Source organism: Temnothorax americanus, unplaced genomic scaffold (genome assembly GCF_048541705.1).
Source record: "Temnothorax americanus isolate GAGA-0224 unplaced genomic scaffold, ASM4854170v1 Scaffold30, whole genome shotgun sequence".
NCBI classification, from domain to species: Eukaryota; Metazoa; Arthropoda; class Insecta; order Hymenoptera; family Formicidae; genus Temnothorax; species Temnothorax americanus.
In genome coordinates, this window is record NW_027509443.1 from 377,726 (window position 1) to 402,758 (window position 25,033).

The following is a 25,033-nucleotide window of genomic DNA, read 5'->3' on the forward strand; positions in this document are numbered from 1 at the left end:
ATTTTATTGTTCTCTTATTTTTAGTTTCCTCTTTATAATAAAAATCGCATCTCCCTGAATTTTGTAAACAACCCAATAATTACACTGCCATAGATATTAGATATATTAAATATTACCTAAATTATATATTAAATCTTATTTTCTGCTCTCTAGAGGAAACAGTTACATGATTTCGGATGCCTATATTTAAGTTGAATAAATCCCGGTCTACAATAGGTATTTTAAACCCTGAACCACATAAGAAATTGACCAATCGTAATCGATTATTCTTCTCCTTTTTGACTGTAATTGGCCAATTTCTTACAGCTTAAAGCTATTGTAGCGTTCCACCTAATCGAAATAATTGACCGGAGTCACTCATATCGACCGATGGTGCTTGGACTTTTTCCCTTAGACCAACCAATTAGAAGGTTCCGTGTTAAATTGTCCACACGTAGTAGGTAATGAGCAGTCTCTGGGTTCATGTTCATAGTCCGTTTTTATTTGTCAAAGTAATGTCTTAAGTAATGCCTTGAGATGCTAATACGGCTCTGTGATTAATTTATAATATCTTAAGATTGTACTTAAGGGGTTCTTAAATATAAGAAAGAGTTATATGAATGCCGCTCTCACTCCTTAGGTCAATATCCGACTTTGACTTTAAGATTAAAACCGAGATTAAAGTTAATCAGCATTGATAGAAATGGACATGAAAGATCTTGTTCTCATGTTCTCGAGAGAGAGATACCATACAGTCTTTAAATATAAAATCAGACTACGAATGTCATTTTTATAATTTTTTTTTCTCTTTTTGCCTCTTTCTGCTTACTTTTTCAAATGTTGCCTTTTTTAGCTGTTTTTTTTAACTTGCTTGTATTTTTTTTTGGTTTTTCTTTCGCTACTGGCGACTTTATACTGTAAATCCTACTACACGTTGCTCTATTCTCTATTCATATAATGATTATGAAGTCAATAGAAGATTCTAGGCCACGGTTTTAAATGGACCTCATAAAAGCGATATGCGACTAATCTTGCGCGCTACAACTTAACGCAAAATTTCGATATCTTGTTATGCAAAAATGTATTCAACTTTCATTCTTTTATTTATGTTGACTTTTCTTATATAAGACAAAGAGAATTCGGGCAATAAGTGAAGGATGGAATCAGGAGAGAAGGAAAGAGTAGTATATATAAAATGAATTTATAAGCATCTGTGTATTAATTAAAAATTGCAGGTTTTTTATTCATATGCTTTAAGGAGACATATGAGAAAAGGCGTACACAATATCACATAAATTTCGTCACTGGTTGTAAAGCGCTAAAATCCATTATTTTCGCTAGAGGCAATCACAGTTGAACCGCCCTAAACAAATCGGAGTAAACAAATATTACAAAAATGAAAAATAAATAATGTGTACAATTATCACCGTTACACGTTATTCATTTTCAAATTAGAGAAACATAGGATCGCTATGTATTATATTATATATATATATTTATGTATATATATAGTGTGGACGTCATACCAAATGCCTTTACAGGTCAATGATCAATAACGATAGCCAATGTCGCGTTCTATTGAACGGGACCATTTTCAAGTTATCGATCCGGCAAATTTAAGAACTTACGTGTGATGCTGAATATAAGTCGACATCTTTGCGCCATACACGCGTATAATGTTATATGTACATCATATATATATACGTACACATACGCCAATGCGTGTGCATGTGCATCTTCGCGAAATATCCGTCCCCATTCATCCATATGTAAATCTCGAACAATAAATCAAGATCAAAATACGACATCGATTTTCCAACGCGATCAAATATTCGGATTGTGCTTTCCGTTCCCTTCCGGGATAACAAATTCTACTTTGAATACTGGCGAAGGTCTGTTCGTTTTAATTGTATCTCTTGCATAAATGAGATTAAACAAATTCAAGCTAATTATGCAAAGGAAGTAGAAGAGATAAAAGATCATAAATATACATATAATTAACATATACGGAGTAAGGAGCAGTTGGAGAGAACAGGACTTCTTATTGTGTTAGATGCGGAAGGTATATGAAAGAGTACATAGTGGGACCGATAGATATAGTTATAAACCACCAAATCGATACGACTGTTTCGAGAATGAGCTCGCTTTCTCTCTCTTTTCTTGTTGCGCAGGAAAAGGAAACGATCTGGTTTTCACTTTCGTAAAATAATGGCGCGGCGATTTCGTGACTTTGAAAATTTCGCTCGCCCGTCCGCCGGTAGGTCTGTTCATTTCAACCGCGTCACGATTGAAGCTTCAAAAACGAAAAAAAGAGTACACGTGGACATTTTTCATTCGGTGAGTAACGCAAATCGATTCCTATTAATTCCGTGTCGATAGTGAATCGAAGTAAGACAGAAGAAAAGGAAGAAATAGATCTAAACCAAATTCTATTCGTTAAAATTGCATACGTAAATATAATTTTCAATTTATAAAAATATAAAATCATCAACTTCTTTCTATGTTCGTAAGAAATTATTATCATTATTACGAGAAAAATTAATAAATTTAATTAATTAATTAATTAAGTTTACTAAATATCTAATCTTTAAATTAAGACATTTTGCAAGTTTTCGATTTATCGTTATTGGAGCTATCAACGCGAGCGTCTTCGAGAAGCTATAATTCGCTCCAAGTAGATGGAAAATCGCCTGTACAATGTACATTAGACCGCCGCGCGCGGAGAGGCGGGAAGGGAAGAGGAAAATTGAAGAATAAATCTACAAAAGGTCCATCAGTATCGCGAAGCGAGCCGATATCGCGGACTGATCGATCGGACGGAGTATCGACTCGTCGCCGCGTCGCTCGCGTATCGCGTACGTATATCGGAAATCGGAAGTGAACGTCGCTCGAACGCCGCGGTTACGAATTACGAATAGGAATAGACGTGGACGGTGGACGTGGGGCGTGGGGTCCGTGGGGACTGGTGGGGACGCGCGCGGAGGCCGCGGAGTAAAAAGGTCAGAGCGTCGAGCGTTGACGGACACTCGCGCGCGTATGTTATGGATTTTGTCTCACCGCCGCGAAAGTGGGTCACGACGGCGACGTACGGCGGCGGTGGCGGCGGCGGCGGCGACTTGTGCGCACGCTTCGATTATCGATTGAACCGCTCTTACGGGGCTCGCCTCGCCGGAGCGGCAGGCGCCGCAAGTCCGTCGTCGCCGTTGCCGTCGCGTAACCGTTCCGAGATCCCACATTTAATGCGCGGCGCCTGTACGTAACGCGGTGCCGCTCGTTCGCACGATCGCGACCGAGATTTCAAATCGTTCCCCTCGGCGTATCGTGCGCGCGCACGCGCACGCGCACCCGCGACGCGAGCGAGCGAGCGAGCGAGCGAGACCGATGCGAATGCGAGATCGAGCGATTCGCGTCGCCACCACCGCCGCCGCCGCCACCATTGCGACTGGACAGAGTGGAAAGATGCGGTGAAGTTTGCCGCGGAAGAGCGAGAGCCGTCAGCGTCAGCCAGTGAGGCAGGCGGGCCGGGCAGAGCGCCGAGCGCGTGCAGCGAGCGGTGCGAGCGGCAGGCACTAGCCCTCGCGGAAATCGGCCATCTTGCTTTTAGTGCACGCTTGGATCTCGTAACGGACAGTCACTCGTCACTCGCCTCCGTCAGCCACCGTTTTCGGGCGGTCGCGCGTGTGCGGGCGGTGGCAGGCCAGCAGCTCTAGGCGGTGCGCCGCGTAAGTACGCGGAGTGAGAAATCACAGCTGTGGAGAAATAGAGAAGGAGATTCGGAGAGTGCGTGCGTGTGTGGCGCGGATTACGCGACTCCGGCGGCAGGATGGCGGGCAACACGGGTATGGAACAGTTGATCCCGATCGTGAACAAGCTGCAGGATGCGTTCACGCAGCTCGGCGTGCACATGCAGCTCGATCTGCCGCAGATCGCGGTGGTGGGCGGCCAGAGCGCGGGCAAGAGCTCCGTGCTCGAGAACTTCGTCGGCAAGTGAGTATCGCGGGGGCTGACGTTGTATAATCACGTCCCCGACTCCCGACTCCCGCTCTCGCAGCCTCGCGGTTGACTCGCAACTCCCGAGAGAAATGGCATCGTTGTCCATGAGAGGGAGATCATCCCTCGTACAGGGAATCTCTCGCACACATGGACGATACGAGCATATAGATATAGATGCGCTCTCGTCCCCGTCGTTACTCCACTTTATGGCACTCGAAGGCGGAGCGGATTCGATCGAACGCGATCGATTAACACCCCGCCCCCGCCGCCGCTGCCGATCTACTCCCCCTGAATCTCCGTTTATCTTAACAGTTAGCGTTTTCTCGTTTGTCGTTTTCCGTTTTCGTGCGCAGAAAGCGTAACGCAGTTATATTAACGAAGCTCTCATAGGTCTTCATTTCGATTCCACGCTGACGTTCCTCCTCGTAGTCGCTACGCGAGTCCCGCGAATCTTAAGGCGTGGCGGAAACACGCGCGGGTTTTCAATTTCACCGCGACGTCGTTGTCGAAGAAAATCATTTGACGGTCGATTGTCCCCGTGGCACGGTACTTTTTGCGCGCGGCATAGAGCGTTAAAGCGACCGCGCGAACGACGTCGGAACGCCCACAAGGCGACCTGTCAAGTGCCTTCTTCGTGACATCGTCGCGGGAGTTCGTGCGCAAAACCGGCGGGATGACTCTACGTCCTAGCGAACGCCTCTTCGTCATTCGCGTCGTCTCTGACGTTTATTAAACGCACAACTCGCGATTATGCAAAATATTGTATCGATTGTGAGTTAAAAATAGCCGAGGAACAATGATTCAGTCTTGAAATTGTTTATGGGATTTCTATATTCGCTATTTGAACAAAGTATTATATTGTTGACGAGTGAAGCGTCTATATATAGAGAAATATTGATTGTCGTTTTTAATTTTTGAGATCTTTTATGACGCAGCTGATTTGTCGTACCACGTTGCACGAGATATGTTTGTCACGTTACGTTGCGGATGCATCAGTATTAGGCTTTGGAAGAAACTAGTACGAATCTGTTAATTCGCAATTTTATGTTAAAAATATTAGAGACAAAAATTTCTCAGAGATAGAACATGAATCACAGAGAATATTCAAGATAGATAAAAGGATAATCACATTGATATCTTTATCAAAGCATATTTTTATCAAAGAAGAAAGTTATATCGTGGAATAAATAATTATCATTAGCATTTTGTACAATTATTTTGATGAATAATCAATTTATTATTGTTTGTAAATAGTGCGATATATATATAATAGTAATAATTTATATATATGAGGTTGATGTTAGTTAAAGCTAATTATAACAAAAATATTTTTTTCCAGAGACTTCTTGCCGAGAGGTTCGGGCATTGTGACAAGGAGACCTCTCATCTTACAATTGATTAACAGCCCAACTGGTGAGTCATAGTGTACCGAATACATTACCTTATTTTTCTTGTAACACTTGATATACGATAATCAATATAAAGTTATCTTGCATATTTGACGGTAATCTCAAAATGTCTTACTTTTAAAAGCACGTATAAGAAATGATTTAAAGAGAACACGGAGTTCTCATATACTCGTAATATCATCTTGTTAACCTATTGACCTGTACTTGTGGCAAATATCTTCCTTTTTAAGCAAGGAACACATTAATGTTTGATGCATTTACTCCACTTATATGTCATTCTCTGCTTGACCCTTGTTGAAAAACTTTTTATTATGTGACATTTATTATATTAAATTTGTGCAAAAATAGTTATTGACATTTTGCATTTTATTATTGTATAATATTAATAAATGGAATGTAATAAGACAAAATTATTAACGTCATTTTGCCTCTTGAACTTTTATCATCGTTGAAGTTATCACGTTTCCTGTATCATACTTCCTGAGCCTAAAAATTATGATAAGCTGTAAGTTGAATGTCTCTCATCGGACAGCATACACACAGATATGATAAATATTAAAGTAATATAAAATATTACTTTCCATTTTTTTATTTCACTGTTCTCTCTGTTAAATAATGAGAATCATCTTTGGAAATTAAAGCAACCTTTTTCTTTCTTATGTTATAGAATTTGCGGAATTTTTACATTGCAAAGGTAAAAAATTTGTGGATTTTGAAGAGGTGCGGAAGGAAATTGAAGCAGAAACGGACAGGGTGACCGGAGGTAACAAGGGCATTTCTAATATACCGATTAATCTCAGAGTATATTCACCCAACGGTGAGTACAACGAGAAAGTTGCTTTAAAAAGAAATTATTATCATTTACTAACATATATTTATCTTTATGCAGTTCTAAATTTGACATTAATTGATTTACCTGGACTTACAAAAGTACCGATCGGAGATCAACCAGCAGATATAGAAGCCCAAATTAAAGCCATGATCTTTCAGTTCATCAAACGTGAAAATTGTCTCATATTGGCAGTCACCCCAGCTAATACTGATTTAGCTAATAGCGATGCTCTTAAACTTGCTAAAGAAGTGGATCCACAAGGTATCGATTTATTTGCGATGCTGTTATTTAATATTTCTTTGAACTTAATATTTAATGCGCAATACTATAAGGTGTACGTACAATTGGCGTTATCACTAAACTGGATCTCATGGACGATGGCACCGATGCGAGAGATATTTTGGAAAATAAATTATTGCCATTGAGAAGGGGTTACATCGGAGTTGTCAATAGAAGTCAAAAGGATATAGAAGGAAGGAAGGATATCAAAAATGCTCTGGCCGCTGAACGAAAGTTCTTCCTCAGGTATACGAACGACTCTAAAGATTATAGAAATATAATTATTCTTTTTTTGACCATATGTAACGTTTGTTTCACTTTGTTAGCCATCCGTCTTATCGTCATCTAGCAGACAGGTTGGGTACGCCATATTTGCAGAGAGTTCTCAATCAACAGTTAACGAATCATATAAGGGATACCTTGCCAGCTCTAAGAGATAGATTACAAAAGCAACAGTTAGCTTTGGAGAAGGATGTTGAGCAGTACAAACATTTCAGACCTGATGATCCTGCAATCAAAACAAAGGCTATGTTACAGTAAGTGAATTCAGAATTTTACAATGTGCCGGGTTACAATATCTCAGTGTTTGTCTTCCATTCATAAAATATGTATTGTCAAAATCACAAATGTGCATATCTTATAGCAGAATATATCATACACATGTACATACATACACATATATGTAATATCAAAATTCTTTGGATGAATGTATTTTATATTTCATATTTTTATGTTAAGCGCAATAATCATGCAAATGAAACAATAGTTCTTTCTTATCTTTTCATTTCTAATATTTTTTATTTTGTGGTAGAGGGTCTTGAAGTTTTAGATCATTTGCTTTTTCGTTTTTCAGATCAGTTCAAATGTATATGTAGGTATTCTTGTTTCATCTATCAGTTTTATTTAACAGAAATAGTGTGCCATTTGCATGAAATTTTAACTAATTGGAAAAACTGCGTTTTTTATTATATGCAAATGCTCTTTTAAGATTTGGGATATAATTTGATGGCATAAAACTATTCTGCTACAAGAAAACTAACAAATAAGAATTGCTAACAATAAATTTTTTTAATACGTGAAGTACTATATGATATCCTACATATCTTTATATATGACAATATGTGACATTTTTATTATACATTTGAAGATTGTGACGCAATAACAGATATTATTTTAAATGTGTTTCGTGAATGGTAGATAACATCAAGACTCTCTATCCATATAACTAATATTTTATAGCAAATTATATTACACAAATTAATAGAAAAACTTTTTTAAGGATGATACAACAGCTTCAGTCAGATTTCGAGAGGACCATAGAAGGCTCAGGTTCAGCACAAATTAATACTAACGAACTCAGTGGTGGCGCGAAAATCAACAGACTTTTCCATGAGCGTTTCCCGTTCGAAATTGTTAAGATGGAATTTGATGAAAAAGAATTAAGGAAAGAAATTGCTTTTGCCATTAGAAATATACATGGTGAGTTTCTTCTGATATCATCGTTACTTGAAATATCGTTACGACAAAATTTTATAGAAATAAATTACGAAGTTTTGCAACATCAAGTTACTTACACATTAACAAAATAAAGTATTACATATTGACAAAATTTTAATACGATAGGTATCAGGGTGGGATTATTTACCCCAGACATGGCTTTTGAGGCAATAGTCAAAAAACAAATAAACAGACTTAAAGAACCAAGTCTCAAGTGTGTAGACTTAGTCGTGCAAGAACTTAGTAATGTTGTACGCATTTGTACTGATAGGGTAAGTCAAAGATAATTATAGAATACAAGAATTATTATTCAAGAAATTTAAATAATATATGAGTCAACAATTTTTTTTTTAATTATGCAATTCTTATATGCCGGTTTTTGTACAAATTACAGATGTCGCGTTATCCTAGACTGAGAGAAGAGACGGAACGTATTATAACGACATACGTCAGGCAGCGCGAACAAATGTGTAAAGAGCAGCTGATTTTGCTGGTGGATTGCGAACTCGCATACATGAATACGAATCATGAAGATTTCATCGGTTTTGCGAAGTAAGTAATCACTAAACATTTCCACCCTATTTGTTATATGTTACATTAGATTTATCTATTATTTACAGAGATAAACAATAGCCACAGAAACTTTCAGTTTTTTTAAGTTGACACATCTAGTTTCTACATGTCGTTTTTGTTACATTTATGCTTGCTGCTATATTTTCTTACTTTACATATGTCAAATTTGATATAGCCACTAAATAGCAAGAAACGTTACATAATGTCGTTATAGTATTTAGACAAAGATGTATGTTTCAAAAACTGCTTTTTAGTTAAAAAAATATTAGCAACATATTCACGTGTATTGCACTATAAAGTTTTATAAAGTTCTTAATATTCTGTATATACTATATTTCTCATTTAACACAATAAAGTACTTACTTTTTAGAATACACATTTATTTTTACAAAGTTTAGAAAAAATAGTTTATTTAAAGAACTATCTTTAGCGATTTTATGCTGTAAACATTTTTGTTTACAATTTTAAAATATATTAAAGTAGTTTTAGACTAAAGGTAGTAAATCACACATATAGCTTGCTTAATGCTTATTAGAATATAAATAATTATAAAGATAGTTTATTAACAAGAGATATTCTTTCTAAGGACCTATGTAAAAAAATTAAAATTTTAAATATCTTTGGAAGATATAGAGAAAATCGTACTACACGTGATTGATATGTCAGATTATTTGTTTGCTTGCCATTATTTTTTCACTTAAATTATTAGCGCATATATTTTCACAGTCAGTGCATGTCTTGCTAAAATCAGCTCACATGGCAATCTATAATCACGCTAACATTCTCTCAGCTCGTCCTCCCTTCAAGGCCAAAAGCCGCTCTAGAATTTGACAAGCAATAACTTGCGTAGTATTATTTCTACTTGATGTACACTTGTACGACACTATGCTAAAATCATATATAAAATATGATTTGAATTCTCTTCCATACTTTGTAATACGTTTATTTTAGTTTATTTCTGTTAATTATCTTATTATTAACGTGACTTGATCTTTTATTTATTCTTGTTTATTTTATTTAATAGTTAAGAACGTAATTGTGTATTACAATTTATAAAATTTTTAGATGTATCTCTAAACATCTAATAAATTGAAGCTACTTAAAATTTAAATAAAATTACTTGATTGTTAAATTATAAAATAAGATTTAGAATGATTATAATAATGATTTAAGAAATAGCTTCTCAAATCGAAGAAATATCTGAGCAAAAAAAAGAAACGTTCTCAAATTACTAAAGATATGGAATTGCATTTGCACACATATTACATTCTTTGTAGCTCAAATTGATTTTTATTGTTATGGCTATATATAGCAGTATTTCCGTATAATTTATTTTATATTTTTAATCTTTGCTTTAAATAAATTATAACATCTCTAAAAATTAATTATAAAAAGATAATTATAAAAATTACACTAGGTACTTACAATATATAGCTAATATTAGATAGATAAATATAAGCGTATAACTGAACAAGTAATAGGCTTATATAAATTTGTTAATGATGTTGCTGATGATTATAAGTGTCATAAATTTTTTTGATTTTATTTGTAATGTTATTGGGGACAAGGCATACAGATTTTGTACAAAAGTATACATTTTTGCAGTTCTTGTTTTTTAGCATATATGATCCTAGTTTATACATCTCTTAATAAGAAGTGCAATTAAATGATAAAATTATGATATATATTCTTTATATAATCTAATATGTGTGCCTTTTCCTAATTAAAGTAATATGGCCTTATCTTGATACTTCTTTTTTCTTATTATCAATTTCTTCAAATTTTACAATTAAAGAAATTATTTAATTATATCGGCAGCGCTGCAGCCAGTTACCATAATGCAAGGTAAGAATATTAAAGTACATTTTAACAAAAATTTACACTACATTTTTATCCCTCTCCATTTTCACGCTCTTTCTTTCTGTGGCTTATTTTATTTTTCTTTTGATATCTTATTGCTTCTATTTTAAGTTGAAACACTAATGTACTATGAGATAAACTAATTTTTAAGCTTGATATTGTTTTTATCAATATTCTGAAATTTTCTAAACAAGCAAACTAAATATGTTTATATATATATATAATATATATCATATATATATATATAATTCAATCATTAATTTTTAAATGCTACAATTAATTAGCATTTAAAACAAAAAACTTATATAAGTTATAGTATCTATATGACGGAAAATTAGTTTTTAACTGATTTTATTTAAATACTAGATTCATGTTTTTCAGTTAAAATCAGATTCAAGAAAATTATTATGTAATTTAAACTTGGTACTGATTTCAGTATATCAACGAAAATTCTGCATAATATTAAAATTATGAGGTGCAGCACGTTGTTCTTGCAATCTATCTCGTATATTTTCAATTTTTTTACATTAGTCTATTACTATTTCAGTTTTTTTTCTTTGCAGATTATAAGTTTGCTTTATTTCAAATTAAGATAAGGACTTCTCGTTTCTAAGTTATGCCAGAAAATTAGAACTCGTAAATGAAAGTATTTACTAAAGTCACTTGCATTATTCATGAGACTTTTAGACTGTAATTCATACAGCAACATCACACTTACAATCTGTTTTATAATGGATGTAATATGCGCTTATGCAATCAACTTTTTTCATAATCGCTTTTGCACCACAACATTGGAAATTGTTGCAGTGTTGTCTAAATGATAGCTACATTGTACATATGTTTGTGATTTTAGTGTTGTTTATGTGGCTATGCAGCAAATGTGCGCTTAGAAAATCTTGAAGTTATATGAAGCATAAAATGCATGAAACAATATGGCAATATACACACAATAATTCTGATATATATTATGTCAATTCTGAGGTGAAGATTTTCTCAGTGGTTCTTTTCGAAATAGATGTATAAATATACGTTGATTTGTAGGTAAAGGCACAAAGTACTGTCCGTCTTTAACCTGTATATATTATTATTTTTATTATAAAATAAAAATATTGAATTTATATATTAGTATATGTATAATCACAAAAATTTGTAACGTAAGTTATTTTATAATAAGCAAACGTTAATTTAGTTTCTTTTTACGGTATAGTACGTTTGTTTAAAACATGGATGCTAGGATCTTGCTGTTTTTTTCCTTATAACTGACTAATGTATACTTTGATGGCAATAATCCTTACAGTTGAATGTATGAAATTTTTTATTTTTCATTATACACTATGATTTATGTTACAGTGCACAGCAGTCCTCGGAGAATTCCGTTAAGTCTGGGCGGCATACATTAGGCAACCAAGTAATTCGTAAAGGCTACATGTGCATACATAATCTCGGTATTATGAAGGGCGGTTCAAGAGATTACTGGTTTGTTTTAACATCGGAGAGTATCTCCTGGTTCAAGGATGAAGAAGTAAATATTGCTCATTTATTGATAGCTTTTAAATTGGATGTTAAAAATCATAGCATTTTATATTGAAAAAGAATTATTAACATCCGAGAACAATGTCTAATCCGTTATATTTTTTTATGTACAAAGGAACGTGAAAAAAAGTACATGTTGCCTTTGGATGGCCTGAAATTGCGTGATCTAGAACAAAGTTTCATGTCGCGTCGTCACCTATTTGCGTTATTCAATCCAGAAGGAAGAAACGTTTATAAAGATTATAAACAGCTGGAGTTGAGTTGTGAAACACAAGATGATGTTGACTCCTGGAAGGCGTCATTCCTGAGGGCTGGTGTATATCCCGAGAAATCAACAGAGCAAGCAAATGGCGAAGAAGTGAGTTCATTATTGATCAAAATACGATTAAATAATTATGCATGTGCCATTATAAAAAAAAGAATTTATGTTTTATATCAGTTTATTTATCAAAGATTTAAATCAGTTACACAACAATTTATATGTAAAAAATATATGTAAAAAAAAAGAATATTATCTCTAATTTGTATTATGAATTAATTTATTATATTTATTAGAATCCATTTTAATTTATTTTAGGATAAGCAGAGGGTGAGTTAATAATAAACAAAAAGAGATCTTGTTTTTAATTTTTTAACCTTGTGGTGATCTGAATTACGTTGTTAAGAGCAACTAACAAAAATAATTTTTGTTAGAATTATTTTAGAAAAATAGAGGTTTGGCTTTATTTTTATGATTAGGATAGACTTATGCAGAATTAATATTAAATTTTGCAAAGTTTTATATTCCAAGATTGTAACATTTTACACGAGGATGTTATTTTATATCGGTACATTTTTACGTTTTCATTACCTTTTGAATACTATTACATGTACTTGAGATGTCTGTGCAGAGTGCGTGGGTTTTTATATCTATAACCGTTTCTAAACTAATAATGTAATCTTTTGTATTGAGTGCATAATACAAATCATTATCTTTTTTGTCTCATATTTGAATCGACTAAAAAGGATGGATATGAGGTTGGTACAATCGTGTTTTCAATTACAAAGCACGACACTTACATAAGCACTGGACACCTTCTCAACCAAACACGCTGCAGAAAATTTCAACACTATAGAACATGTTATTCTTTATTCTATATTATCGATTTATTTTTTTTTTCTAGATTTGATTACTTACATTCGTCACATTAGTTTAATGTATCGTAATACTGCGAATGTTATCTGATATATAGCTTTTTAGTCATTGAACCGTTTGAAATTGTTTTAGTTGAAAATATAGACACGATATATATATATATATATAGTTTAAACGAGATGGTTCTTGTTTCTTTAGGGTGGAACAGAGGGTCAATCATCGATGGATCCTCAATTGGAGCGTCAGGTGGAAACTATCAGGAACTTAGTAGATTCTTACATGAAGATTGTCACGAAAACTACCCGTGATCTGGTTCCAAAGACAATTATGCACCTTATTATTAACAATGCTAAGGACTTTATTAATGGGGAATTGTTGGCACATCTTTATGCAAGTGGCGATCAGGTAAAAAATTATGTTAATACAATATGTTTTGTATTTATACGACAGTTTATTGCAAAATCAGTTCTTAATTTTATATATCATTTTATATATCGATCCTTTCCACTGTTTCCTAGTCAACCAACGATGAAATAAATACTCTGACGATATTCAATAATCCTATAATTGTAAGTGTACCTTACCATTCCTCTCTTTCTGTCCTTCTCCTTTTTTTGAGTATTTGGTTCAAGAGAAACATGTTTATCATTTTTTTAACATAATAAATTTAATTTAACTATTAAATATAGATATTGAAATTTTTTAAATATAGCGCATTCTTACGTTTACATATCTGGTATTTTCTATCTGTATCTTCATATATCTTTTTTATCTGAGAAAATCTTATGATGTATATGTGCAATTACAGTCTTCAATGATGGAAGAATCTCCCGAAGAGGCGCAGAAACGGGAAGAGATGCTACGTATGTATCACGCATGCAAAGAGGCTCTTCGTATCATTGGAGATGTCTCCATGGCCACGGTTTCAACCCCAGTACCACCACCCGTGAAGAACGACTGGCTGGCATCCGCCGACAATCCAAGGTAACCCTTATGTTATTCCTAAAATGGTCTATCGCGCATTTTACTAATTTTCCATCCTTACATTTTGTACCGTCTGCTTTGCCATACATTTGAACACCGTTGAAACAGTCTTGGGTAAGATTTTTTACATATAATGTATTTATCTTTATTTATTTTTTTTTTTTTTTTTTTTAACAAATTGTATCTTGTCAAGAACAAAAGTCCAATCATTTTATTATATAGAACATCATGTTCACGTTATGCATGCTCTTCCAATAGTACACTTTCCCTGAGTAACGATATTTTTTTTGTATTAAGTATTAAGCTAGATTAGAATATTGTTAGAATTTAATTATTTATTAATATTTCAATTTAATCGATTAATATTTTATATATTTGATGCCAACTTATATTTTATTATTTATATCTTTGAATATTAAAAAATATGAAAGAATTATTATATGGACACACACTCATTGTCAGACAAAGATTTTGTGCGATAACCTTTGATGTAGGATTGCTTGCAACTTTCCTTTTGTTCTGAAAGAACATTCTGACGCGCTCAAATGATGCAGAAGTCGATTATAAGCCGATTGTAAACGTATTGTACGTTTTAGATTATCACCACCATCTCCTGGTGGTCCAAGACGCGGAGTGACACAGCCACCACCTATTTCTAGCTCACGAGCACCACCACCAGTACCTGGAGGCGGGCGGCCAGCACCAGCCATTCCTAATAGACCTGGTCCAGGTGGACCACCACCGACGCGAGCTAATCCTGGCCTACCTCCACCTATGATACCATCGTGAGTACAATATAACTTATATTAGAGCTTAGAACTATAAAAATTCCATTTATTAATATCGCAGATAAAATCTTAGATCTCAAATCGTATATCGCGATTTTATTGTGCCATCGATCGCAATTCTTACGTCAAGCTAATTTGCGCACATCGAATTTTAAGTCGCACAATAACATTCCTTGCTGATTGTGCGTTCAAAGTATAATGATGCAGTAACGACGTGAAAGCTGTATACAATCGTGAACGTAACGTTCGCAGCTTTTTCCGAGAACTTTGCCCAACTATATTAAACAGTAGCTTTTGTGATTGGGGCTTTTGGGTGCTAACTTCACTTTCTATTGCAGGCGCCGACAATAAGTCTTCGCACTAACTCGCCTATTCGCTACTAATCAATACCGTATCCGTTGCATTATAGACAAATGTATATTTTACACAAAAACACTTTTTCTCTTCTAATGTTACCGTTACTGTCTGCATACACTATGAGAGATTATGCGATCAATGTTAATTAAGTAGGAGTGTGAAAATAACACGAGAATTATTCTAATTGTATAAGTCCTGCACTTTATTGTGTTTCTGGAATCTAATTGAGCTTCCAAGTGTCGAGCAATTTGTCTAGTGTATTTCACCTACGTGACACGACAACGACATATTTTTTAAGCGATTAAGATTTGAGGAAGGAGAAGAATAACATTGTGTTATTCTTCTTATTATTTCTATTATTTAATATTTATATTGCATGGAACAGTGTAATAATTTTTAGCCTAATTCATATATATGTATATGTACATATATTACATACATATATGTATATATACGTATATGTATTATATTGTATAATATTATATCTGCCACGAAGATTAACACAGCCCTAATTGTAGTTGTACTTTAACACCACCAGTAGTGAAATCTGCAATACTAAATATTTCCAAAGATACAATATCTTCTTGTTAGTAAATGGATATATATATATAATATGCGTAGTCGAGTCACACATGTTTGATTGTAAATTATCTTGATGAAGCTGTACATCATATATGTATATACTATTGAAAATATTGTCAAATAAAGGACTTTGCGTTCTTATGACAGATAGATAGCTATTTATTTACTTACTAACAGCATGACATTTCGGCAAAATGCAATTAGATATGAAAAATGACAGTTTTTGGAATCTATTAGTTATCTACCAATCATATTTATCATTGGTAGATATTTCGTGTAAAAATTACGATATGCCCCGTTTAATGTAATTTCAAAGCTTCTCAAACGCATAACAACACTTCTACTTTATACGTTTCCTATTATCCAAAAATATTTTATATGAAGTTTAATAATCCGAAACTTGTCAATTACTAATTGTGGACAAATATGTCGGTGCCTGCATTACGATTTATCAAAAGCAACAAAATAGCATATATAATTGTTATGTATTTTATAAACGGAAGCTAAGGCGAGTTTATAGTCTAACAGCTTAAGAGCTGCCTTTGAATATCGAACAGATATCGTATCGTTATTACAAAACGTTTTTATAACTCCTGTTACAAAGTTATATATACAGTTAATGTTACTTTATCTTGGATACGCATTTAAAAAGGTATTATGCACGCTTTCGTACACGAGACACGCATCATAAGTTAACATTGCAGCAACGCTAAACGTATGATGTATGTCCCTGAAACAAATTGCAAGAGTGAGATCAGTAGTCAAAGTTGGGTATCCGTGGTGTGTTTAGTCGAGGGGGTGGTCTACAGCAGAGGGTAACGCAAGCTGCGACACAGGCTGCGACGCAGGCCGCCGTGAACGAGCTGATGGACGCGTTCAAGATCAAGTAAATAGATATCTCCAGAGTCTTTCCGAGCTATACCCTAAATAACATAATATGGGTATCCGTTTAAGTTGCGCAAAAAGTAGATGGTAGACTGTTCAGGGTAACTGTTGAGAATGAACTAATTCATGTTTCCTTTTGAATAGATCTTTATAACAAAATTACGCAGAATAATCGCTAATTTGATCCTGTCTCATTTCCTTTGTGTCTTTCTTTCTCTTTTGCATGGTGTTTCTTGAATTTAATTAATGGTTGTTTTTTTAATTAAATCTGTACACACACGTGTGTGTACGAAACATATTTGTATGCATAATTTTATGTAGGAATAATCCCATAAAAGTATATATCTGTATTATATACATAAGTATAATGAATATAAATATATAAATATGATGTATTTATATATTTATATATATAAAAAATATTATATCTATATATCTTGTGTGCAATATTCCATATTACCTTCAATGTCTTAGAAGATCTGATTATAGTATTTTGCAAAATCACTTAGTCCAAAGTCGAGCAATAAAATTTTAAACTTTAACATTTTAAACTTCAGAACTGGAATCAAAGTATGACAGTCAGGAAAAATGTTATGAATTAAAAAATATATATATACATATGTGTAAAAAAAAACAAAGTAGATTCTAACATAGAGATTAGCGCAGCTAATCCGATTTCATTGGTATTTTCACACTGTATAAAAGTGAAAACTCATATGTAGTCTTATTAGCGAATGTGAACGAGATATTATGACATTCCTTCTAAAATGATGTATTTGTATCCAGTGAAATCTATCCTGGAAAGTCTACCAGAACCTGATAATGTGATCGACAGTAGCTTTGCATTGTTTATAAAGAACATTCCATCGTTGAAGAGCGAGTTCGATATAAATATTGATGGTATTGTCGCGTCAACTGCATCCGACATGTACTCGAATTACAGTATATTGAAGAAAATGTCGAACGTGTCGTCAGCAGTAATAAGATAGATGAGAAAATGTCATGCTGTTGGGAAAGCTAAAACTCACGAATGGTACATCCAGCTTGTTTTTAAACAAGATTCTTTAATGACAAAAGAATTGTACTACGCGGAATACCGTAAAAATTTCTCTCTATTTCTCTCTATCTCCTATAATATTTGTTACGTTTTTCTCTTATAGCCGTTTAAACAAAATATATATATGCCACATTATTATATACATATATATCCTACTATATAAGGAAATGAAAAATACTTCATAATATTTACGAGATATACAAGAAAAAAATGTGCTCAGACATAGGATGTGATATAGCGTAGAATGCTTCAAGGATTTTGCATGAAAATCCGGAGTCACGAAATCCCCCTTCTTCTCTCTCTCTCTCTCTCTCTCTCTTTCTCCTTCTACCCCATCCCTTCTTCTCTCTTATCCCTTTTCTCCACCTGTCTTTTCTCCCCCCCCCCCAATCCCTCTCCCTTTCTCTCTCTGAATAGTCTAAACTAACGATATAATCGCACCTATTGAGAGTAATGGTACATAATATCACTTATACAATGTATAATGAGTGAATATCACATTCGGCAAGCGCATCCAGGAGCGACATTGTATTTTGTATTATTTATAGTTATTTCTCTCGAAGAGAGCTCCCTGATCATGCTTGCGGTTCAAATATATATGTATATAAGATTACTTTTTTGTAAATAGGTATTCTTGCCCATTTGCAGAGCAACGACGTGCTTCAAGATTTGTATAGTACGCGTTCTAGCATGAAATATTTATGATATTAAAGAAAAATGATTGTATTAAATGGTAACGACACGAGTTTATGAATTTATTATATCTATAAAATTCATAATACTTGTAAAGTTGTTGTAAAACCGTGCCGGGTTGTACTATACATGGAGCGATTTACGCTCTTATTTCGAAAACGTTTACGCAATGACCCAGGAAAAACTCAAAGGCGGTAATCGAAGTGCAATTAAAAAAAAAAAAAGAAAATATTATTTTTTGTTACAGTAGGATGTTGAATGTCTTCTCGAATAAATAACGAATTTAGAATAACACTGACGGTGGAAGACTCGTATTTTTCCGTGTCATTGCGTTGTTCGTATTCTATCTGATTGTCACTGTAAAGTCATGAGTTCAATAACGAATAAGAAAAAGTCTATAAATTCCACTTACAGCCACAAGTGTTAACATAGGACTACCCTCCCATTGAAATTACCAATATCAAAAGAAGGCCTAATAATGTTTTTTGGTACACACATACACACGCAGCCATTTTATCTTATGGTGGCGTAATTCTTTAACCATACGCATCTTTTTATTTCGCGTTTGATTTGTTTAATTATCTTGCTATGAATTCATTCTTGAACTTATTAAAATTCCTCGCTCTTCCTTTGAAGCACGTCGGACTAACTACATATATGGTTTTTGCGTATCATTACTGAGACAAGAATATTATACTCGTGGTTTAAATATAATGGTGAAGTTCCGGAGTACTATCAATGTCACGTGTTTGTATTTGGCGCAGAGTATATAAGAAACGTCGACACGAAAGAGATTCCGCGTGCAACCACAAAGTACACTATTGTAATGTTATTGTACAGTAATTACTTGTATACAGATGTGCGTATATATAATATACATTGATCTTTTGAAGCAATGTCAGAATTAAATGCGTCGATATAACAAGAGTATTCGTAAAAAAAAACACGGGATTACAAATATTAAATAAATTATTAAAATCATCGCGCTATATATTATATTATAAGAAATATATCCGCAGATTGTTTAGCAACGTATTTCACGCTCGATAGACTCGTGAGAGTTTTTCCGTTTTTATTTATAAAATGTGCATATATCATTTTTGCACTAGCAGTCGATGCAAAGAGGAAACTATGAGATAAGATTAAATAGGAACCTTTTTACAAGGTGTAGCTTTTTGATCGGGCATATCATATGCTGTGTGCACTCACTACACCGAATATTGTTAATATTTAAATGAGAAGTTAAATGTGAAATATTTAGAGCTTTTGATTTAGTTTTGTATGAATATTCCACCTCTTCTGATAGTGCACTATTTATATTTATTTTTAAGAGAAAAAAAGATAAGCTGGAAAATTAGGCAAGATCATGGAAGTTAATGAAATCTATGTAATGTATTAGTGTAGAATATAAGTATGTGTAAGCATTCTATGTTATGTGGAATAGATGATCGGAGCGATAAGGGAATCGCATGTTCCACGTCTTCGCAATTGCACTTGTAGTAATTCCCATCGTAATATTATGAAAATTAATCTTATTAAATACATACTTAAGTGCATCTGGCGACGATTTGGTGGAATATCAACCTCAAGCCTTACAACGAAGGATGATATGACAAATTTACTTAGCGAATTTATCTAATTATAAATATTTTAACATATAATTAAATAGTAGATATATTTTGTTAAATGGTAAATATATTCTTTAAAGGCACATGTTTTCTCTCTGCTTTATATTATGATGGTTTAATTGTGGGAGGTACTAAGACCCAATGAGATAATTGTAGATAAATTGCGCCGAGCTGGTGAATGTCAACTTCTATATTGTCCATAAAATGAAAGAGATATTTACGCAACACAATATATATATATATATATATATAATATATACATAGAAATCTCGCGATATGCACTTTACTCGACGCATTATATATGCTTCCATCTAAAGCCTTATATGTCACTCTAGATATTATGCTTATCTCATGTAAAGCTAACATCAATTAAGTATGTAATTCTATTGTACACCGCGGGCTGAGAATCTTTGGATCGCCGCGCTTACATAGTGTTATGAAGAATATTTGAGAGAAAGCAGAGAGTATAATATTTCAGTCGAAGAGCGAATCGTGGGTTTGCTGTCGGCGTAGTTTTGATATTTTGAAGGGTTTGGCACACAAGAAAACAATGATGGTCCCGTAATCTGTCAAGAGAAAGAGACAATAAAGCGGACGATTTAACGACGTGCTACAAACGAAAATACTTTAAATATTTTCACCGGTATATAGAGACAGTAATTCGAAATTGCACCAAAGACAAAGCATATCTTCCCTCTACTTCTTCCTATTGTGCCAAACCCTTTGATTGTACGCGGACAAAGTAACCCCCAATTATAAAATAGAGAGTCCTTAATAAGCAAAACTTTCGCAGCCGCGATAACGAGCGACGGAAACCCATACAGCAAAATCACTATGTACTTCTAACTCCAGATATAGTTCTCGTCGATCAACACAAACCATTATATATTGCCCTTGTTCATTTTTATATTATATATTGATTTTTATAGCGATTTTTATTCCGAAACCGCTAAATCCGACCAAGAAACTATGATTATATTCTGGGGTAAAATTCACCTTGAAATATCGTTAAAATTATTACAATATAATATTGGAGGGTTACTTGGCTAAGGCGGCTTCTGCACGATTGGTATTTATTGACTCAATATATTGCGCTAATAGTATCGATATAGATATAATATTGATATATCAATATGCATTATATAAGATTAATATTATTGCGCAATGTGGAGATATTCTACAATAATATTGACCGTGTAAGAGCCGCTTAAGTTCTTCTGCGCTACATCCCGAAAAATGCGTTGTAATATCGCGCCATGCGCGCACGAGAGGCACACATACTGTTTTACTGCAATATAAATGTGTATATAGGGAGTAACATGTTATAGAATATATCTATATACGTATATATGTATATATCTGCGTACACATACATATATGTGTATATATACATGCGTATGTACGTGCAAAATAAGATTACGTGAAAAGGACATTGCTCTCACGAACAGTCGAAGACGCATTTCCGTTGGGTTTATCGCGAATCGCGAAGTAAATGATATGCCTCTTCTCGTTGAGAATGTTATATGTTTAATATTTCTCACGTATTTGTGCGAATAACGAAATTATCCAAAGATGAGCCAGAACTCGTGAATGTGTTCTCCCCGGTGCACGGGGATGCGTATTCGCGTTCTGTGTATTTTTTTCAGTAGCTCTTGAACCTATCGTTTGAGATCCTGCAACATGTTATCTTGTAATATGTACTTTTTTCTAAAATAGTACTATCGACAATAATCTGATCTGACAATGTGTTGGTATGCACCATTAAAATTATTAAAATTGATCTTATTTGATTCATTAAAGGCCATATAATTATAATAGAGGGTGTTGTTTAGAATTAATATTGCATATTAAATTATGATTGTTATTGTTTATTTCTAAAGATTTTCCATTATGATTAACACGGTCTTTTTAAAAAATTTCAATATATTTAAAAATTACTAGTTGAAAAGTTTAAGAGAATGTCATCTAGTATTAAAATTATTTTGTTTATAATGAAAATAAAGATGGGTCATTGGCCATTAATGAATTAAAATTGATTCTGCAAAGTGAATCAAATTTTAACATTATTTCTTCTTTCAAATTTAGCGCCGCTATTGGAAAAATACGAGACGTATTATGTATTTCTGTTTATTTTAAACAGTTCGTTATATAAGATAGTAATAATGCGATTAAATATTTTCTCACTATATTTATTTCTGCATGTGTTTTATCGCTGAAGCTTGAGCATGCTGTGTGAATCTCTCGTCTTTCTTTTTAATCTAAATTGTTATTATTTTACGCTATTAATGTTTCACAAATTCATATTACTCTATTTATCTCTGTGTTATTCTGCTATTTACATTTTACATTTATATTTTTTTTCTGAAACTAAATGTGATTTATTCTGTACAGCCTCAGCTTGACGCTACTTCGATAAAACTTTTATATTCGTCTAAGAGATCAAGGAGAATATTTTTTAATATTTTGATATAATTAGACGAGATCTCTCTAATTTTAATTACTTAGTCATTGAACGCCCTAGATTATGTTATTATTTATATTATTTACTTATTTTTTTATAATCTCGTACATTTCATAATTTATTATAGTATCTATTATATGCGTTTTTCCGAATGTGTATTATGTCTGTTCTTCTTTCTCTTTCTCTCTCTCTCTCTCTCTTTCTTCGTCCTAGTTAAAATATTTTATTTTATATATTTAGAGCTGAAGAGAGAGAGGAAAATTTTACTCAAACATCGAATCTTTCAAGCTTGCCTGTTTGTGTATCAATATCGCGTTTCTCATTCGATCTCCCCTGCGGTGTGTTTCTATTTTGAATTTCATGAACATGTATCCAACAATCAATATCTGTCTATATGTTGTAGGCGTCCCGTACCTAATATTCCCCCCCGAATTCCCGACAGACCATACTCCGGCCGACTAAACTGAGCTAGTCCGACACAGCAGCGGCATACGAGACAGCAGCTTGTGCAAGATGCACCTGTAACAGTCCGAGACAGCATCAGAAGAGGTCTCGTCCCGGATGACGGACCATGGCGAACCGGATGTGTCGCAGGGCAAAGCTGACGGAAGAAATCCTCAGTTACGCGCGATGGGGACAACAAGATTTCCTAAAATAAGCGTTTCGTCCAATGTATTACTCTGATCTCAACGGCCTCGACATCGAATTGTTGACGTTTGCCGACAGAGATAGGAGTCACGAGGAGTAGCTAGAATGCAGGGAAACCATTCGTGCAGAGAGAAGGAGGAGCAAGGCTGTGTTATGAATACTGGAGGAGAAAGAGGGACCAAGAAACGAACGGCAGACACAGGAAAATGACCTGTTCGTTTCTCGGTGATCAAGACAGCCAGAAAGATTCCATCAGTCACTTCTTCAACCGCTTCTTTCTCTGGTGTATACTTCGTCTTCTATCTTTATTTATGTACATCTAGATCCGCGTTAGATTACGGTGTAGCTCTAAGTATTAACCACGCTCGACACGCGCCAGGTGTGTTTTGGAAGGAATAATTTCATTCTGAACGGTAATAGATATCTTACGGCAAGAAGGACAATCCAGATGTGTTTCTCAAACCTGTTCAACGATTTAAAAAGATAAAATCGCGATTATCAGTATTATGAACAAGTTAGTTAGGATTACTAAGTACAAGAATACAACAGTGCGAATCTTTTGAGAAATGTGTCGGAATTGCAGTATTACTGTATAATTCAATTTCAATTATCAATCCGTAACCAAGAAATTAGAAATGGATAATTTGGAAACTTTGCCGGTTACTTCAAATACTCCTCTCCTATCTCTTTCCTGCCTATTTGCGATATCCGGGATATACAGTGTTCTTCTTATCGTAAGTTCCGCGGCGAAAGTATTATAGCAGCGATTTTTTTCACATACGAGACGAGTATGGGCAACCCAATTACCTCGATTGTATAGAAGAGCTAATTAGAGCAGAGAGACTAAGTCACATTTCGTGAAGGGAGAAACGGGGAGTTTGCTCGATCGAACACGCTATCAGCATTCCAGAGAGATTTCGCAATTATGTAAAATTACAAAGAAATGTAAATTATTGTGATCAATGCATTATTATCGTAAATGAGACATCTGCTTGTCAATTCGTGCCAGGAGATCATTCGTTGGGTACAATAATGATGCTATCTTTAAGGATCTCTAGGTATTCCGCGGTGAACAACGAAGCGTAAACGGTGAGGGCCATCGAGTGGCATGTAAAAGACACAGAGATAAAGATATTTATATTTATTTCGAATCGTGCGGAATTTGTTTTTTTTTTTAATCGACGCATGCGCAGTTATTTTTACATATCTTTTTATAATTATTTTTGCATCGTAATGTTAATAGCCGTGCGAGAACGACAACGAGAACGGCGATATTGGAAAACGCATCACAATTATTCTGTAAATTAGATCAAAACGCCGGTACAAGTGAAGTAATGGAAATTGTACATATATACAGTTTACAAATATAGTATTACGCGTAAATGTGTTAGGAAGAAAGAGATTTTTGTATTACCAAACTAATAGCCAGTCTATACGCGACACCGACTGACGACGAATGTGTACCAAGGACACACCATAAATCAAATAAATAAATATTTAATACGAAACAGTTCGTTTTATCAATGTGAGAAATGTTTTTGCCATAAATTATTATATTATATAAGATATATTATTTATCCATTTTTTTCGTACATTATATATTTTTTGTAATTATGTTTTATTATATATATTTCTTTATATATTATTGTAGTATATGTTATTATTGTTAATGTATTAAATTTTATATAACTTGTAATATAAATGGAAATACATGGTTTCTTGTACAAATGTACACGATTGGTGTATAAAAGTTAAAGCTAATACAAAATGTGATTCTACTCATCGACATGAAACTTTTTGTACTTATTACGTTTTCGAAAACTCATAAGTAATAACTTCAGTTTTGAAGTTTGCTTTCTC

At 34.0% G+C, this 25,033-nt stretch overlaps 1 protein-coding gene across 9 annotated transcripts; it reads left to right on the forward strand.

Moving 5' to 3' along the window:
• Positions 1–3,147: 3,147 nt before the first annotated feature.
• Positions 3,148–24,556, forward strand: Shi (dynamin-1 shibire). 9 transcript variants are annotated; one of them, XM_077412524.1, is made up of 18 exons: positions 3,148–3,966; positions 5,312–5,385; positions 6,049–6,198; positions 6,271–6,474; positions 6,546–6,738; positions 6,819–7,028; positions 7,772–7,971; positions 8,116–8,261; positions 8,384–8,541; positions 10,381–10,407; positions 11,773–11,944; positions 12,071–12,313; positions 12,961–12,972; positions 13,289–13,495; positions 13,899–14,074; positions 14,671–14,859; positions 16,592–16,687; positions 22,929–24,556. In XM_077412524.1, exons 1-18 carry the CDS (start codon positions 3,803–3,805, stop codon positions 22,990–22,992), a joined length of 2,685 nt encoding a protein of 894 aa, XP_077268650.1. In that variant the 5' UTR covers positions 3,148–3,802; the 3' UTR covers positions 22,993–24,556. The 9 variants fall into 9 exon arrangements, 8 of the variants coding, with proteins under 8 accessions (XP_077268650.1, XP_077268655.1, XP_077268656.1 ...); XM_077412529.1 differs by having other exon boundaries at positions 14,734–14,859; XM_077412530.1 differs by lacking the exon at positions 16,592–16,687.
• Positions 24,557–25,033: the final 477 nt, after the last annotated feature.

Coding starts and splice junctions, on each gene's coding strand:
- Shi (XM_077412524.1), top strand. CDS start 3,803: ATGGCGGGCAACACGGGTATGGAACAGTTGATCCCGATCGTGAACAAG. Junction 6,199..6,270: donor CAGAGTATATTCACCCAACG/GTGAGTACAACG, acceptor ATCTTTATGCAG/TTCTAAATTTGACATTAATT. Junction 8,262..8,383: donor TACGCATTTGTACTGATAGG/GTAAGTCAAAGA, acceptor TACAAATTACAG/ATGTCGCGTTATCCTAGACT.